The following is a 16,318-nucleotide window of genomic DNA, read 5'->3' on the forward strand; positions in this document are numbered from 1 at the left end:
GAAGGGAGCAGCTAATCCAGATATGTCAAATTAGAATGTTTAATTAGTTTTAGTTCATAAAACAGATAGCTCTCAGCATTATAATCTTCGGAAACTTTTTTTTCCTCTCAAAAAGATAAATGATAAAAACAAAATTGTTTCATTATCAGCATTTATATAAAATAAATGAAGCAGTCTTACGCACCGTAATGTATTAATGAATATAGGTATTTATGATTAGAACTGCAGTATTACATTCTGAAAATAAAAGTTTAAATTATTTTCATAAGATCAGCTAAAAGAATCTTAACTTTCTATTTTATTTCATTTATCTCTAATCTTGTCAAACGTATTAACTCATTCCTGCCCTAGCGTCTTCTTAAAAGACAGTAAAAAAGTGAAAAAAAAATCATTATTCGAATTTATATTTCTAATCATGAAAGTTGTAGCATTTGTTTTCACGTAAATCTGAAAGATACAAATAAATTTATTACCACTTTTTTAAATTCGGTATTTTCCATACGTTAGTTTCTTTTTGTGGGCAAACTCAAAAAAGGAAAGGCAAAGTTAAAAGGAAAATGGGACAAAGTTAGAAGGAAACCATTCAGGCATGCTTAGTTTTTATACAGCTTTTATATTGCACAAAAAATTGCAATTGTGATTTCAGAAGTCAAAATATTAAATTTAGAAGTTGTGACAATGTTATTTATAAGAATCTCTTCGTTTAGAGCCTGTCCAACATTGAGCCTTAACACCTTTCGAGTTTACGAACGCTTTATTTCTTTTAGTGTGCCTTTTCTTAAGTCAGATAAGCACTTTTCAGATTTAAAAAATAATCTGAATGCTTTTAAAACCAACCTGTTTTCGAAATAATCCATTTGATATATTTTAAGAGCTTGAAAAAGAGTGTGTTTTCAAAGTTTTCATTTATAATTAAATAATAATTTTAGTTCATATTTTTATTCTTATTTTCCTGTACGAAAAAAACGTCCATCCAATAAAAGACAACTAAGTGAAGCTATAATTGATTCTTCGCCCCATGTGATTACGAAAGATGAACTCCAAACACTTGTTCACTCGATGAAAAAACGCTGTGAAGCTGTCTTAAAAATTAAGGGTTATCCTAAGTATTGATTGTGTAAGTATCACTTTAAAAAAATGCAAATCTAAGATAGATCTTACTGTTAAGTGCATAACTTTTTTTGTAATGCAGATATTGTAATACTGTATTTATTATAAAATTCTACATTATAGTACCTTGAATTTGATATATAAACGTTTGAATTTAAGTTAAAATTAATATATTCTACAAGCACACAAATTTGAAAAACATGAAACTTTCAAAAAGTGTCCACACTTTTGGCCACCACTGTATATATATATANAGCCACAATTCATACGGGGTACGTCCCGCAGTGGACTGATCGCTAAGACACTGTTCTCAGCAGATCACCGAAGTCAAGCATCACTGGCTGCGGTAAATGTGCGGGTGGGTGATCACTTGGATCAGAAGGGTCAGAGGGTGTACGGTATTTGTCTTCGATAAACTGTTTTACCGTAAAGTTCTCGACTTCGTGCGCAGGTTGTCGAACTACTCTAGCGGGGGAGACTATCCCTCTGTAGAGGATCAAAATTGTGATGGCATGTCTTCAGATCATCCTCATGTATGTTTCCCAGACTGTCTCCAATAGGCCATTGTGCGGCTCTAGTGCTACATAAATGAACTACAACTAGAATCAAGGCATTGTTTCTACTGCTTTATTTTTTCTTCCGAGGTTCCAAATTTGCTTCTATAAAGAGAAGCAAATTTGCTTATAATAAATAGATAAATGTCTTCAGATCATCCTCATGTATGTTTCCCAGACTGTCTCCAATAGGCCATTGTGCGGCTCTAGTGCTACATAAATGAACTACAACTACAATCAAGGCATTGTTTCTACTGCTTTATTTTTTCTTCCGAGGTTCCAAATTTGCTTCTATAAAGAGAAGCAAATTTGCTTATAATAAATAGATAAATAAATTTATCTATATAAATAAATAATTATATTTATGTAAATATTATTGTAAGCAAATAAATAAATTTATTATAAATTAATAAATAAATAAATATAATTATAAATTTATTTATTTGTATCTTATTAATAAGAAATAAATAAATAAAGAGAGGCAAAATTTTGCTTCTCTCAGCCACTGTGATTTTTTCTTGTTCTATTTTTCATCACTTTTTCTCTCTCGGCTGCTGTGGTTTTTCTAGTTATGCTTCGCACCTTTATTTTTTCATTTTTTGTTAGCAATAAAATTTTACCATTTACTTTTGCCAAAGGCAAATGGTTAAATATTTGCCCTATGCTTAAGGAAAAAAAGTAACCGTAGGCTTGTGGCAAAATTTTGAAATATGTTTATGACAAAAGTATATGGTAAAATTCTACCTTAGACAAAACCCCATAGGGATATCCCGTGATTTTTTTATATAGCAATTTTTGTGTTAAAGCTATTGCGTGCTGTAGCCTTAGATTAATTTTTTTAATAGGAAAGACAAAGAAAAGGTCTTAAGGATTGGAGTATGGCGTGTTTGATGGCTATCTCATTTTACAGGAGTTTTTATTACAGTATTTAAAGTAATCCAATATGATCCTCTGAACGTTCGAAATATTGAATCAAAATTTTGAATTAATCAGGAAGAAAATATTCACATAGATTCTGAATTTAAATATTTATTCTTGCCATATATGTGTGGCAAAATTTTGCTGCACGCATATCTCAAAAGTGCATGGCAAAATTTTACCAGAGCCAAAACTCCATAGCAATATCCTATGGCACTTTTTTAAGGGAAACTTATGAAAAATTTTCCTAAGGTACCTTACGTAGATTTATATTTCAAATCTCTTTTCTATCAATTCATTTACGTCTGTCAAGTCTTGAAAATAGGCGCATTTTTTGAGTACTTGAAACATGTCGACTGTTGTCTCCTATTTTTAAAGCGAAAGAAGATTTTGTCAGAGGTTCGCCACTTCATTTTTCTTTATTATTTATACAAATAAAATGATTATTTGACATATCTATTATAAATGTATTTGTAAGTATGATTTTCATAAACATTTTAGGAAAAGTAATTTCCAGTTTTAAACATAATAAAGCAGAATTAAATGAAACTTTTAAGAATATTCTTCTGTTTTAGTACTACTACCAAACCAGTCAAGTTAGCACACAAAAGTTTTGAACCTACTCTTGGAATAAAACACGATGTTCCAATTTTATTTTTGCATGGAATAACAGCATCTAAGGAGCATTGGTTCGAAATACCCCAAATTGTTGCCGATGCGACAAGCAGAAAAGTAAGCATTAAGTTTAAATCATTTTTACTCTTACTTTTGCTGTCACAATGGCTTTTTTTATTTTCCATGCTATATGGCGTTGACATGTTCCCTTCACTTTTTTTTTTTTCATTTTTGACACTTGACAAGTCAATAAATGTACTTATTGTCATTATAGAGATCATATCATTCGGAAGAGGGTGTTGTGCTTTAACGGATATTTAATATCATATAAGATTACATAATATAATATTATAAGATGAAATGAAATAATTCGTTACCTCATAAGAGAGCTAAAAGTAACTACACAGCAAAAGAAAACCAAAATCATTGACACAAAATAACAAACTATATAACAAAGCATTACTAGAAATAGCAATTTATCAAAAAGGAAATATGTTAAAAAGGACATATATTTCAAAGAGACATGTAAAAATGAAATATATTTCTTTTAGTTCTCTTATAAAGTAAGAACTTATTTCACCTTATAATATTTGCTTGAAATATTCTTCCAGCTGGGACATTGTTGCTGCCGCCAGGCTTCTTATTTTATATCTAGACTTTTTCTTCGATTTTCATTACTTCGTATTAATNATATATATATATGAAGGCTGCAAATGCTGCATGTGTATGCAGAGGGAGTAAGTAGTTAAAAAGAACCACTCGAGAACCAGTTAAACGATAAAAAAGCTCGTAGAATTTAAATTTTTAAAAAATTTAAAAAAAAAACCTTGTTATGTACCCAATATTTTGTTATTTCTTCTTTTGTTTCGAATCATGTTGTAATTTGTATCTTTCGCACAAACTGTTAAGATTTTGTTTTCTTAATTTAAATTGTAAAATTGTAAATTTTACTTCAAATTCAGAATTGTGTGTTGCGTTTGTTTTATTCTTCGGACATCAAGCAGAAAATCCTACCACTTGGTGAATTAAGGCCCTCCGGTAAAACCGAAAGAAACAAAAATATGTAGTTAACAGTAGACCATTTAGTGTAGAATCTTAAAGCTAATGGAATACAAAACATCATTTGATACAAATTTATTTTCAAAGCAGCAAAAGCATTGACCTCCATAGCAAAATGTACTGAATGTATTTGCAACATCTCAACACAGTATATTAGAGAATATTTTTGTAACCACCAACAAGCTGACGTCCTGGTGGGGTTTCAGTTACCGGGGTTTTGACTAGCATATTTTATTAAATTATTGTTAGTGCTTTAACTAATTGTTCAGTTTTCTATTTGTTAGAACTTTTGGTTGGAAGTCACGTATGGTACATTTTCATTACGGATGTAACAAACAACTCATGTAATTCGCTAAATTTGTTTTGTAGGACAGTAATGTTAATAATTTGAATTAAGTTTCGTAACTAGCATCTGAGTAGTAATTTATACATGTCTTTTTTTTAAATTTTGCATACCACTTTAAATACAATAAAATATAAATGATTTGTAACAAATCTTTTTTTTATTCGTTCTTTTTAATGTAAGATACATATTTTATTTAGAAATCTCTTAACCTTTTGCTTACTGCTGGTACAACACGTGAACCACATGTGATGGTACAATATGGTATATACTGTAAGGAAAAGGGTCAAAAAAATTTCTGAATATTTTTTTGTTTCTATATGCAGGTTTATGCAGTGGATGCTAGAGACCACGGTGACAGTGAATGGAGTGATGATTTTAGTTTTGATGCAAACATTATCGATACTTTACATTTCATCGATGAAATCAAAGCTGAAAAAGTTATTCTTGTGGGTCACAGTATGGGAGGAGTGACTAGCATTAAGTCAGCTTTAAGAGCCGTAAGTTTACTTCTAAGTTTTTAAAGTTAAAAACAATTGAACTCATGTAATACTTTATGCAGCTGAGCAATTCTGTGAGCCATAAAAACTTCTGCCGAGTTTGCAAAACATAGTGTATGTGCCCTGATTTTTTTTTTGTGCCAAACAATAGATAAGCAAGTATCTTCTGAGTTGAATAGCAGAAGTTTCCTCTATTTATTTATCCAAGAAACTAACAGACTGCCAAAAAAATCATATTTGGAAAATTAAAAAAAGTTGCAGCATACAGCAAACTTCTCTTGGTTTTTTGCTCAAAATCAACTCAGTTTCTTTGGTTTAGGTCCTAACCCAAGGCACGGTTTAGCCTTTAAATTTCAGGTTGATGAAAACGTTTCGATTAATATTTAGTCAGAAGCTATAAAAACCATATTAGAGTAATTATTACAAAATTAATAAGACTGAAAATTGTTAACAGACGATAAAAAATATTCGGGATATCCCTAACCAAGCGTTATCATAATCAAACAGCAAACAAAACGTTCTTTAACATGATCGAACTGAATTCGAATATAAGTGGGCTCAATAAATAAATTAAAGGAACATACGGTTTATTTGTGTATAATTTATTCTCATATATATTATACTCATACATATTGTGTTTATTTATATAAATATTACTGAGCCTACTAAATTGTTGCTGCACTTTTCAGCCTGATAAAATAGAAAAAATTATTGTAGAAGACATGGGTGTGAAGAGACCATCAAACAATAGACTAAAAATTATAAAGATGTATCAGCAGCTTGCGCAAGAAGCTGTAAAGGTAGTTCCTCCTGGTATATCAGAGAAAGATGCAAAAAAGATCATCGCGGATTTCATATACAACGCTGTTCCTGAAGCACTGGTAAGTGATTGAAATTAATAGTATTATCTTCCATTTACAATTGAACTCAATGTCTAAGCTTAAGTTACTTCATTTGCTAGCCAACTGCAAATGAAATTTATGTTATTAACTTTTAATGTTACTTAGCAAATAATTTGTAATACGTTTCAATTTTTCAAAATAATAAAAAATTAAACAAAATTATTATATGGTTGTCAGAATTTGGTAATTGATGATAATAGTCAGGTAATATTCTTCAGCCTCTAACTTTAACATCTTTACAGTAGTATATATGTCCAATAACTATATATTCCGTTTAGGATTTTGACTAATCAAAAGGAAGATGATTCTCTTAATTATCCAACTTAAATTACACTTGAAAAGTTTTTGTGCAAATTGATTCAAACTGTTACAATTCTACACTGTTAGAATTTTCCTTAAAAAACTATGGTTAAATAACCGGTAGCAATCTGTTCATCCAATTAACCATAAATATTACGGTTAGAAACTTTTTTACCTTTTTGGCTTTGAAACCGTTTACAACTGATATTGTTTAAATACCATTATTACAAAACTATGCACTTTTGTGCACCATTTAAAACTAGTATTCTTTCAAAATTGTAAAAGTGAAATTTAACTGGACATTTAGAGTTAGGTTGTTGGTTGAGTTATATTTTGTCAAGGGAACCGTAAAATGTAGCTTAATTGCTTAATCTAGAAGTATCATCTATCATGAGAGGTAGGAAATACTAGAACTTTTGTATTTTTGTATCTGTGTGGTGCAACCATTATGCTTCAATGAGAGTTTCGCATTTCAATAGACCAGAGTTACGTAGAAGACTAGAAACTCCTCATGTATTGAAGAAATAAAGGAAATATTGAGTTGCCAATTTTGGGATTAGAACCCACGTTCAGCTGGATTGACAAATCAGTCCTCTCAGCTGAAGTAGCTAGCTAGCAGCAAGGAACTAAGACTTCACATAAGGAGGCTTCATATAGAGTTAAAAGTTATGGAAGAAAATTTGACTGTTAAATTGCATTAAATGAAAACAGTCGATAATGAATTTTCCCATAATAATAGTTTGAATACCTTCTCTTTTCATGATTATTTAATTGTTCTGATTGAATATGTTGAAATAAAATTTAATAAACTATAAATTAACCATTTTTCCGTGAAATTTCCAACAGTGCAGTGAAATTATTAAATTCGATTTGTTTTGCTCTAATTTAAACTATATATGATGATATTTTCTGGGAAACAATACTTTTAGATGTCCTGAATTATTTTAAAAGCTTTATAAATATGTTTAGAGAATATCAGTAACTGAACTAAAATTTATTATCTGCAGTTGTTTGTATAAATTCAGGCAAAACTCACAGTTCGGTCGAAAATATATTAGATAAAAGGTTATTTAAGCAAAGTTTTGTACAAAAAAAAATAATCGTAAATAATTACAATAAAATAATAATATAGAAATTTAACTTTCACTAATTTATTTCTAATATAAAATAAAGACTATTTGCATTAAAATCTAATTAAATGATGGCCGATTCAATACAATCTTACTAAGCATAAAAATGCTGTCATGTTGCCCTCCAAAAAATAAAACTGAAATAGATATTGAGGTAATCTTCTTGAGATCCTCGTCTGACGTCATAGCCTTGACGTGACTATTTCTTTTTTCTTCTTCTGCGGCATACTCAGTTGTTCTAAATTAAATTTTTGTGTCACGTTTTTGCGAAAAACTGTGTTCTTCGTGTTTGAAAATGTCAGATGAAGATATGAAAAAAGTACTTTTGGAAATTATCCTGTATTGATTGATATGCCTGATTGTTGAGACGTGGATTTACGCAATTTAGTTTGCACCAGCAGAAATTCTACTTGAATCTTCAACCGGAAGTTAAAAAAAACCTCTACAAATACTGCCCCCTACCGTGGAAAACATGAAACACGGTCGGGATAAGGTGAATACTCAAAACCTAAATAAAAACCTAAATAAATCAAGTTATATTCCTTTTGTATATTTTTTATTAGAGATATCCAAGTCAGATATTGAACTATATCACTTGAGTATTATCATTCAATCAATTACCGTAATAGTGTTGTTATTAGTGGCAACTAGATGTTAACACTACTTTACTTCGAAAAATGAAAAGTATTCCAAATAGTTGCTGCTAGTAACTGATCGATCATTGATTAATTTTTATTGAACTGTAAGTGAAGTGACGTCAATACAGATGTATCTATAAATTGAATACTATTCGTAGCTATTGTATGATTACTTTGTATTAATTTCAAATTTTCTATTTTCCTTCCAAGTGAAAATTAAAATTAATTATTTGTAATTTCTTATAATTTAATTAAATGATTCTGAATGTTATCTTTTTGTTAATAAGGTAATATAATATATATATATATATATTTAGACATTAACATATTTAAAATATTATAGTACCTTTAACATGATTTTTCCTATTTTTTCAGAAACCTTTTGCTATTAGTAAAGAAAAAGATCCCAGACTTAATTTGAAACAAAACCCAGACGGTAGTTGGAATTACAAGACAAATCTCAAGGCTTTAGAAAATGCTTTGAGTAAAGGTAATGCCATATCTGAAGAGCCAAAAGGAGTTTACACAGGACCAGCCTACTTTATTTATGGGAAAGAATCACCAATTAAAGTGTAAGTAATGCCAATTTTCTAACTAGAACAAAAATTATAATAATTTTAACCGCAATATGAAAATGAACATAACTAATTGATTTTTAATTCAAATATGATTATAAAACGTTAGAAATGGTTTTCTTAATTAGTTTTAATGTCTGCAGTATTTTTAATTGTCTGATTTTCGATACATAAAAATCACCATCTTTTTCAACAAAAAAATATAAGAAAATCAAGAAATTGTTACATATACCTACCAGTGTAGGTATTAGCACATGATTTGAAATAAAAATTACAAACGAAAATTTCTTAGCATTTTCCTTAAATAGGTTGCAGGCAGGACGAAAAGTTATAATTTGTGTCGGCAGAAAGAGTTTTACGAATTGGTGAGATTTCTCTATAAATTAACCGTATTGTAACAACCATTGAAATTCCTTTCGCTTACAAATAGTAAAAAAGCTTTTCAGTATGTAAAAAAATGTCCATGTGGACAATTCTTTCATACAAAGTAGTGTAATGGCAAGTAATATAGATATATCAAACTGTTTTTAAAATATTTGGTCTTAGTTCCACAGCCAGCCAAAAATTTAATCCAAATTTCAAGGTATTTTTCCTGTGCACTGAATAAATTTCTAACGGCTACAGAGGTTTATTGAATTTTATTAGCTTCCCCTGCCATAAAATGCAAATTAGAATTTTCCTCAAAACTTCACCTTTTATCGATTGGTCGGGCAAGTTAGTCATTTCTATAGCAATTGTGAGCTCATATCTCGGTGCGATCTGAATAGAAACAATTGACAATCGCGTACCCGTACACAATAGTGAGAGATTAGATAGCAGCAGCTAGCAGGAGAGAGCTCTTTTTTGCGATAAAAAAAAACCTGTACAGCGATCTAGTCAGAAGCGTGTTCAAATTAAATAATGAAAAGCAATGGTTAAGAAACAGTGGGCTTAATCCAAGTAATATAAAGTCACCATCATAAAGTACCACCCTGAATACCTTTTGATCCAATATGCGGATTTTCAAGTTCTAAGACTCATTTTTAATGGTTTAAGAGGATAACCTCAAATATGTTAGTTAATTAGTGCAGGCGATAATTTGATTTACGAAATTAGCCTCAAAAACGTACATTCGCTAAATAAACATACCTTTTTTAGACTGATTCGGATTTCTGATGCCAAAATATAGGGGGTAGTCGCAATCCGGGAAATAGGGTCCCAATAGTTTGATCAGGAAAGCTCTCCAAAGTTTCGACCCCTTGGTATAAATTTTACTTTTTGCGTATTTCGATCTGAAGAATTTTTTTAAGTGAATTGAAGCAGTTTTACATACAATTATAAAATTTGTTTTTTCCAATGATAATTCCATGCAAAATTATAACTTTAAGTAAATATTTATTAGTTTTCATAATATCGCTTAAGAATTGTCGAACAAATTTTGAATTGTAAGATATACGATTTTTTGCATCATTTTAAGGAAAGAAGTTTTACATGGCGAAATAAGAAATTAGAGTGAATTCGGTCGAATAGTTCCTGATAAATTGTATTTTGAAAATGTTAGAAACTTAAAATTCGTTTTATCTGGAACTATTCAACCAATTAAGCTTAAGTTTTGTATTTTGACATGTAAAATTACATTCATTAAAATGATGCTGTTATACCTTAAAATTCAAATTTTTTTCGATTATTATAGAAAAAATAATAAATACTTACTAAAAGTGATTTTTTGCATGGAATTATCTTTGGCTAAATGAATTTTATAATTGTATGCAAAAAAATTTCAATTCGCTTCAAAAGTTCCTGGGAGTAGGCGAATTTTTTCAGAGCAAAATTAATTTCTGAACCATATTTCTGAGACCATATTTCCCAGTTTGCGGCTATCCCCTATATTTCGGGGTAAATTTCGGTTATGGAAAATTTTAACAAATTTTTAATACTAGAGTCGTGACTCTGAGGATAGAGTGATTTACCGAAAAAAAATATATAGTTGGAGAGCAGTTAATATTTTTTGTCATATCTCGTAACACACAAGTGCAATTTAAAACAAATAACTAAAATATTTGAATTAAAGAAAAAATGAATAAATATTTTATTTGGAAACAAAAATGCAAATGAAATATTTTAATTAATGACGTTGTAAGGGGGGTTTAAAGTGATTTAAAATAAAACAAACGCATTGCAGCATTTGGAATTCAGTTCAGTACATTTTTAATTTTAGGACATACATATTCATTATATGTACGTTAAAGTTTGAAAAAAATCCTCTAATTTAAGAAAAATCATTTGAAACTATCGCACAGAATAAACTCCACCTGTTATGAAATTAAGAGGAAATAAGGGTTTAAAAAAGTAAAGAAAAGATTCATATAAAAGAGTAATTGTAACACTACACAAAGTGTAACGGTGACAAATTTGAATCGAACCTAAATGTTTTATGTTTTTTTATAAAAAAAAAATGATATTTCAAGGTGCATAATGCTACTGAACAACTTTTTAATTTTATATAAATTCCATATGATTTACCTTTCAATTTCATTAGAATTTAATAAGTAGTTTAAAACCAACAGTTACTCAATAACTGCACAATAATAAATTTTAAATACTTTCATAAGATTTTTTTCTATTATTAATCTAGTTTTTTTAAAACTTTGCTTTCAGAGGAGAAGACGAGAAAACCATTAAAAGTTTTTTTCCAAATGCTGTCTTCGTAGGTATTGAAAATGCCTCTCACAGCGTTCATACAGATGCTCCACTTCCATTTACCGAGGCTTTGCTAAAGTTTCTAAAAGAATGATCTTCAGCCATAGAATCATTAAAATTATCTTCTTAAAAATAATATGTTTGATTTGCATGTAATTCATTCAATTTAAATGTATGAGCAGTTCAAATGAAAGTGAAAACGTGTGATGGCATCAGACATATTTTGACCACAGACTTCGAATAACTGACTAGCCAGTTCCAGTGAGAGCATTTAAAGTGAATGTAAAATATAATAAAAAGGAAGCGCCTAGAACAGAATGTTCTAGACGCTATTATGTTCTTAAGCAATCATGAACATAACAGCAATTCAGCAATTATGTATGAACATAACAGCAATTCAGCAAATTTTCGACAAAAAGCTAATAATTTTTCCAGGCAATTTTTATTTCACTAGATTTAAACACTGCGGACGTTAATATGGGAGCTGAGCAGTTAGTTTTTCGATTGCAAAATAGCAATAAAAATCATGGAATATTGTTTCCATTCATTATTTTAAAAAAAAGGAACGAAATTTGATTTCAAATAATGAAAGCTACTTTTAATTATAAATAACATCATACTGATGCTGTCAATCATTTTTCCAGCATAAAATCGTTTAATAAAGGGAACATCTAACAATTTCCGTTTTCATTTATATGTATTTTCCTAGATTTTCTAGATATTTGTTTTTAAATGTCTAAAAGTTTTTAATTTTTGTTAATTTTTCTAAAATAAACGATGGCGAAACTTTTCAAAAATATGAAACATTACATTTATTTGATAGATTAGTCATATACAAGTTACCAACAAAGTTTGAGAACACTTCTAAAGTGTGTGTTTTTCTCAACAAGCTTCACAGTTCACTCGAAGATACTTTAAATAATGAAAAATTTTCTTCATTCGAATTTTCAGTTTTTATCTTACACTACTGTGGTGCAATATCTCTCTGAATAATTTGATGTTGTACAATGCGCAACTGGAAAAACGACGAACCTTAATAACTTTAGGTCTAATAGGTTTATTGAATTTTATTANAATCAAGAATCCAAATCTAAAGTTAAAGCGTTTTTAACAACAACGAAAAATGTCTTCCTTGAAAAAGGTAAAGAAACTGCAAACTTTCAGAATCATCTTATAATGGGAAGGGGAAAATTTAAAAAAATTTATATATATTTCTGTGAGGAAAAAAGTAGCGCATTTTTAAGATTTGTAGCACTCGAAAAATAATAAGTAGCCCAAAAAGTAGCGGGTAGCCCAAATTCGATTTTCAGTAGCGGGGACTTTTAAAAGTAGCCCAATCCGCTACTTGTAGCCCAATCTGGCAACACTGAAGAGAAAAGCTATGTATCCTTACAGATGCGCACACTGCGCCATCTATCGCAAGATAAAAATTTAATTTAATGGAAGGAAGATGTAACAGATACTTTAAATAATGCAAAATTTTCTTCATTCGAATTTTCGGTTTTTATCTTACCTGTGCTGCAATATTACTCTAAATTTGATGTTGTACAATGCGCAAATGGAAAAACGACGAACCTTAATAACTTTAGGTCTAATAATTGGGTCTTCCCGTTCTGATTTCACTTAATTTTTGTATTTTGCCATATGAAATTATATTCTTTAAAATGATATGAAAAGGTTTATTCCTTAAAATTCAATTTTTTTTACTAATATTAATTAAAATAATAAAAATTGCTAAATATTTACTAAAAGTTACTTTTTGCATGAAATTACCTTTCGATAAATGAATTCTATAATTGCGGGCAAAATTTTTTCAATGCTCTTACAAAATTCTCCAAATATGACAAAATACGCAAAAAGTAGAATTAAAGTGCTCAAACTTTGGATTGTTCTCCTGATCCAACTATTGGGGACCATATTTCCCAGATTGCGACTACCCTCGATTGGGTCAGTCGTAAAAAACGTATGTTTAATCAGAGAAAGTACGTTTTTGTGTCTGATTCCGTAACTTGAGATATTGTCTGCATCAATTAATTAGCATATTTCAGGTCACTCCTTTGAACCATGAAGATTGAGTTTCAGAAAAATGAAGATTCGATCATTAGATCAAAAGTTATTCAGAGTGGTCCATTTTTTATTTTGCGCTCTGTACAACCCTGTGTAAAGTATAAAGGTAAATTTCATTTTTAGTTAATACCAAATAGCCCTTTCATATACGATTTATGTATACTTATGCTCAGTATAAATCATATACTTTCATAAATTAAATGTTTTAATCTAACCATTTAACGTCTGAAACGATTAAACCAAGCTCCGAAAACACCAATGTAGGCGTGTTTTGCATATCGCCAATAAAGTATTTAAAATCCAGGACGAGTAGTTGTTGAGTTTGTTGTTGTCTTCTACGCTGCTATACAATGTCTTCTGAATAAAAGTTCGCAGTTAAATTATGTATATCTGTTTCTAGATGTATAATAAAGATATTTTAATTTTTAAATGTCTGTATACTCTCTAAAATAGTTTAATAATGTACGGTACCTCTCGCTTGGGTTTTCTTAAATCTAATTCAAAATTGTTTTAATATTTTCTTTGTGCTACGCATATGTTTAATTTACAAATTATAATAACAATAACTTTTATTCACTTTTATGTGTGTCTGTAATTATAACTTTTGGTGTTACGGAACAAAAAACGATGACAGTACCTTACCTGTAAAATATTTCGTATCAAATTAAGGCACTAAATACCGGGACTCAATGAACTGGTACTTTTTAATCTATTTTCGCCGGAAATTTTAAAATCTATCTCTTGAAATCTTTTTTTACCGAACAATGTTACGGAACGGAAATCTGATGCATTGTAAGTTAAACAGTAATAATTAACGAAAAATCACTGAAAGACTCAAATCAAATAAATGCTCCAATCCATTTTACGGTTAAATGGATTTTATATAATATGCACCCAAATAACCGTTTTACTATTACTACGATTACAGGGTAATTTTACTATTACCGAATAAAATATCGTTATAGGATAATATTACGGACTGCTATTACCAGGTGCCTTAGCAACTGGAGGAATGTTGGAGACAGGGCTGCGGCTTCAATTTTGGGGATGCTCTTCACGCTCTCTGCGGACTTTGGAGTACACTTCCAATGGATTCCATCACACGTTGGAATCAAAGGTAACGAGATGGCGGACTCACTGGCTAAAGATGCTTCTTTGGAACCTCTACATCCAGATCTACCTTCCACTTTCAACGAGGTCTTTTCAGAGTGCAAAAAAATGTTTATGGACCTCTGGAGGATTCCTCCTCCACATAGTTGGTATTTCAGAAAACGACCTGGAAGTGCCTTGCTTTTTGAGGGACCTAGAAGCCAGCAGATTTGTTTATATCGCTTTGCAAGTGGTCACTTGAGGTGTCTCTCGTATGTTCAGGGGCAAAAGACTTTTGGACTTTGCACTAAATGTAGGACTGCTCAGGCTTCGCCCGAGCATATTCTAAACTGTGTCGATTTTAAGATCGACGAGGTTTTTTCAGAACCTCATCTGTTTTTAGACTTCCTGGACATTTTTGGACTTATGGAATTGGTCTAATTGGGATGGACCTCTTGGGGATTAGAAACAACAAGAAACAACATTACAGGATAGTGTTGCTAATTTTCCAGACAATGTTACGGAACACTTTTCATCTGCTATACTGTTAATTAAACAGGAATAATTACCGAAAAATCATTTAAGCACTCTAATCAAATTAATACTCCAATCCATTTTACAGTAAAATGGATTTTAAGAATGATTCTCCCGCAGTACCGGTATACTGTCGCTTCAGGTATAAAGTATACTTTATTATAAAATATACTTTATATCGTAATTTCTCACGGAATTGAGTACTGCAAGGAAAATGAAAGAATATTCTCCTGGTGTAATGAAGCACTAAGAACCAAGAATTATAAATGGTGTTTTCCTTCACCTCTTAGGTATAAAGAAGTTACCACCATTTCTGCTGTTATAATACTCTGAAATTTTATTACAGCGTATTTATATTTTTTAGTGAATTAAAAGGCTTCAACCCATCTCATTCCGCCCACCAACCTCCGTTACTACTCCTTTTTAATAGTTTTTTTTTTTAAATATTTAACTTTTTGTTAATTTTTTCTTTTTAATTTTTTATATAATTATTTTATTTTATGTAAGCACATTTCTTAAATATGATAATTTTAATGAACAGATTGATTACCTGGATTTGAAAAATAATTGACTGCGTTTGATAAAAAAAAAATTAAAATAGAATGTGTAATGCAATTAAAATGAAAAAAAGAAGAAAAAAAGTTACTGTTCAACAATTTATAACGATAACCTTACGTCATTATATAAATTAAAATTAGAAACCGTTTTTGTATTTCTTGAACTCTTTAATTAATTTTTTAATATATATTTTCAAAATTTCTTATAATAAACACTGCTATGATGAGATCTGTTATTTCTCTCTCGTACTTTTTGTTTATTTATTTCTTTTTTTACTTTCGAAATCAAATCAAGACCAAGTTTGCGAATCAAGAATTCGAGATAATTAAAAATGTCTTCAACGAGGAATAAAATAATCATTAATATAAGGCAAACAAGAAAAAAAAAATTCAAGAGAAACATCTTAAAATTGCAATCTCCCTCTCCCTGATGTCTCACCATCATTCAATTTATGGAAATATATGTATCCAATATTTGCAATTTCTTAAGCACTAGAATTTTTAAAAAAAGAAGACATAATTTAAAACTGAAATAGATATATATACTTAATACTTATTTTTTTAAGTTATAAATTTCCATCTTTGCTTTTGGAAGCTAATTGCATAGTTTTTGCTTTATGTGCTGTTTAAATAGGTTATTTTAACTATTCCGTGAATTACTTAACGTATAACTAATACCAAATCACGTAGTAACTATACTCTGTTGCAAGCTAAGAAAAAACCATCACCCCAATGGAGAGAGCCTATT

The 16,318-nt window shown here is 29.8% G+C and overlaps 1 protein-coding gene across 2 annotated transcripts in view; it reads left to right on the plus strand.

Moving 5' to 3' along the window:
• LOC107442453 (sn-1-specific diacylglycerol lipase ABHD11) overlaps nucleotides 1-13,969 on the plus strand; it is a 16,395-nt gene extending 2,426 nt beyond the window's left edge. The window contains exons 2-8 of one of the 2 annotated variants that reach the window (XM_071177211.1): nucleotides 3,158-3,314; nucleotides 4,926-5,099; nucleotides 5,789-5,980; nucleotides 8,445-8,641; nucleotides 11,282-12,369; nucleotides 12,913-13,371; nucleotides 13,429-13,969. In XM_071177211.1, the coding sequence (XP_071033312.1) occupies nucleotides 3,158-3,314; nucleotides 4,926-5,099; nucleotides 5,789-5,980; nucleotides 8,445-8,641; nucleotides 11,282-11,417 (856 nt within the window). In that variant the 3' untranslated portion in view covers nucleotides 11,418-12,369; nucleotides 12,913-13,371; nucleotides 13,429-13,969. Of the gene's footprint in view, nucleotides 1-3,157; nucleotides 3,315-4,925; nucleotides 5,100-5,788; nucleotides 5,981-8,444; nucleotides 8,642-11,281; nucleotides 12,370-12,912 lie in introns of both variants that reach the window. The other variant, XM_043050312.2, reaches the window with a different exon arrangement.
• The last annotated feature ends 2,349 nt before the right edge of the window (nucleotides 13,970-16,318 follow it).

This window comes from Parasteatoda tepidariorum, chromosome 2, assembly GCF_043381705.1.
Source record: "Parasteatoda tepidariorum isolate YZ-2023 chromosome 2, CAS_Ptep_4.0, whole genome shotgun sequence".
NCBI classification, from domain to species: Eukaryota; Metazoa; Arthropoda; class Arachnida; order Araneae; family Theridiidae; genus Parasteatoda; species Parasteatoda tepidariorum.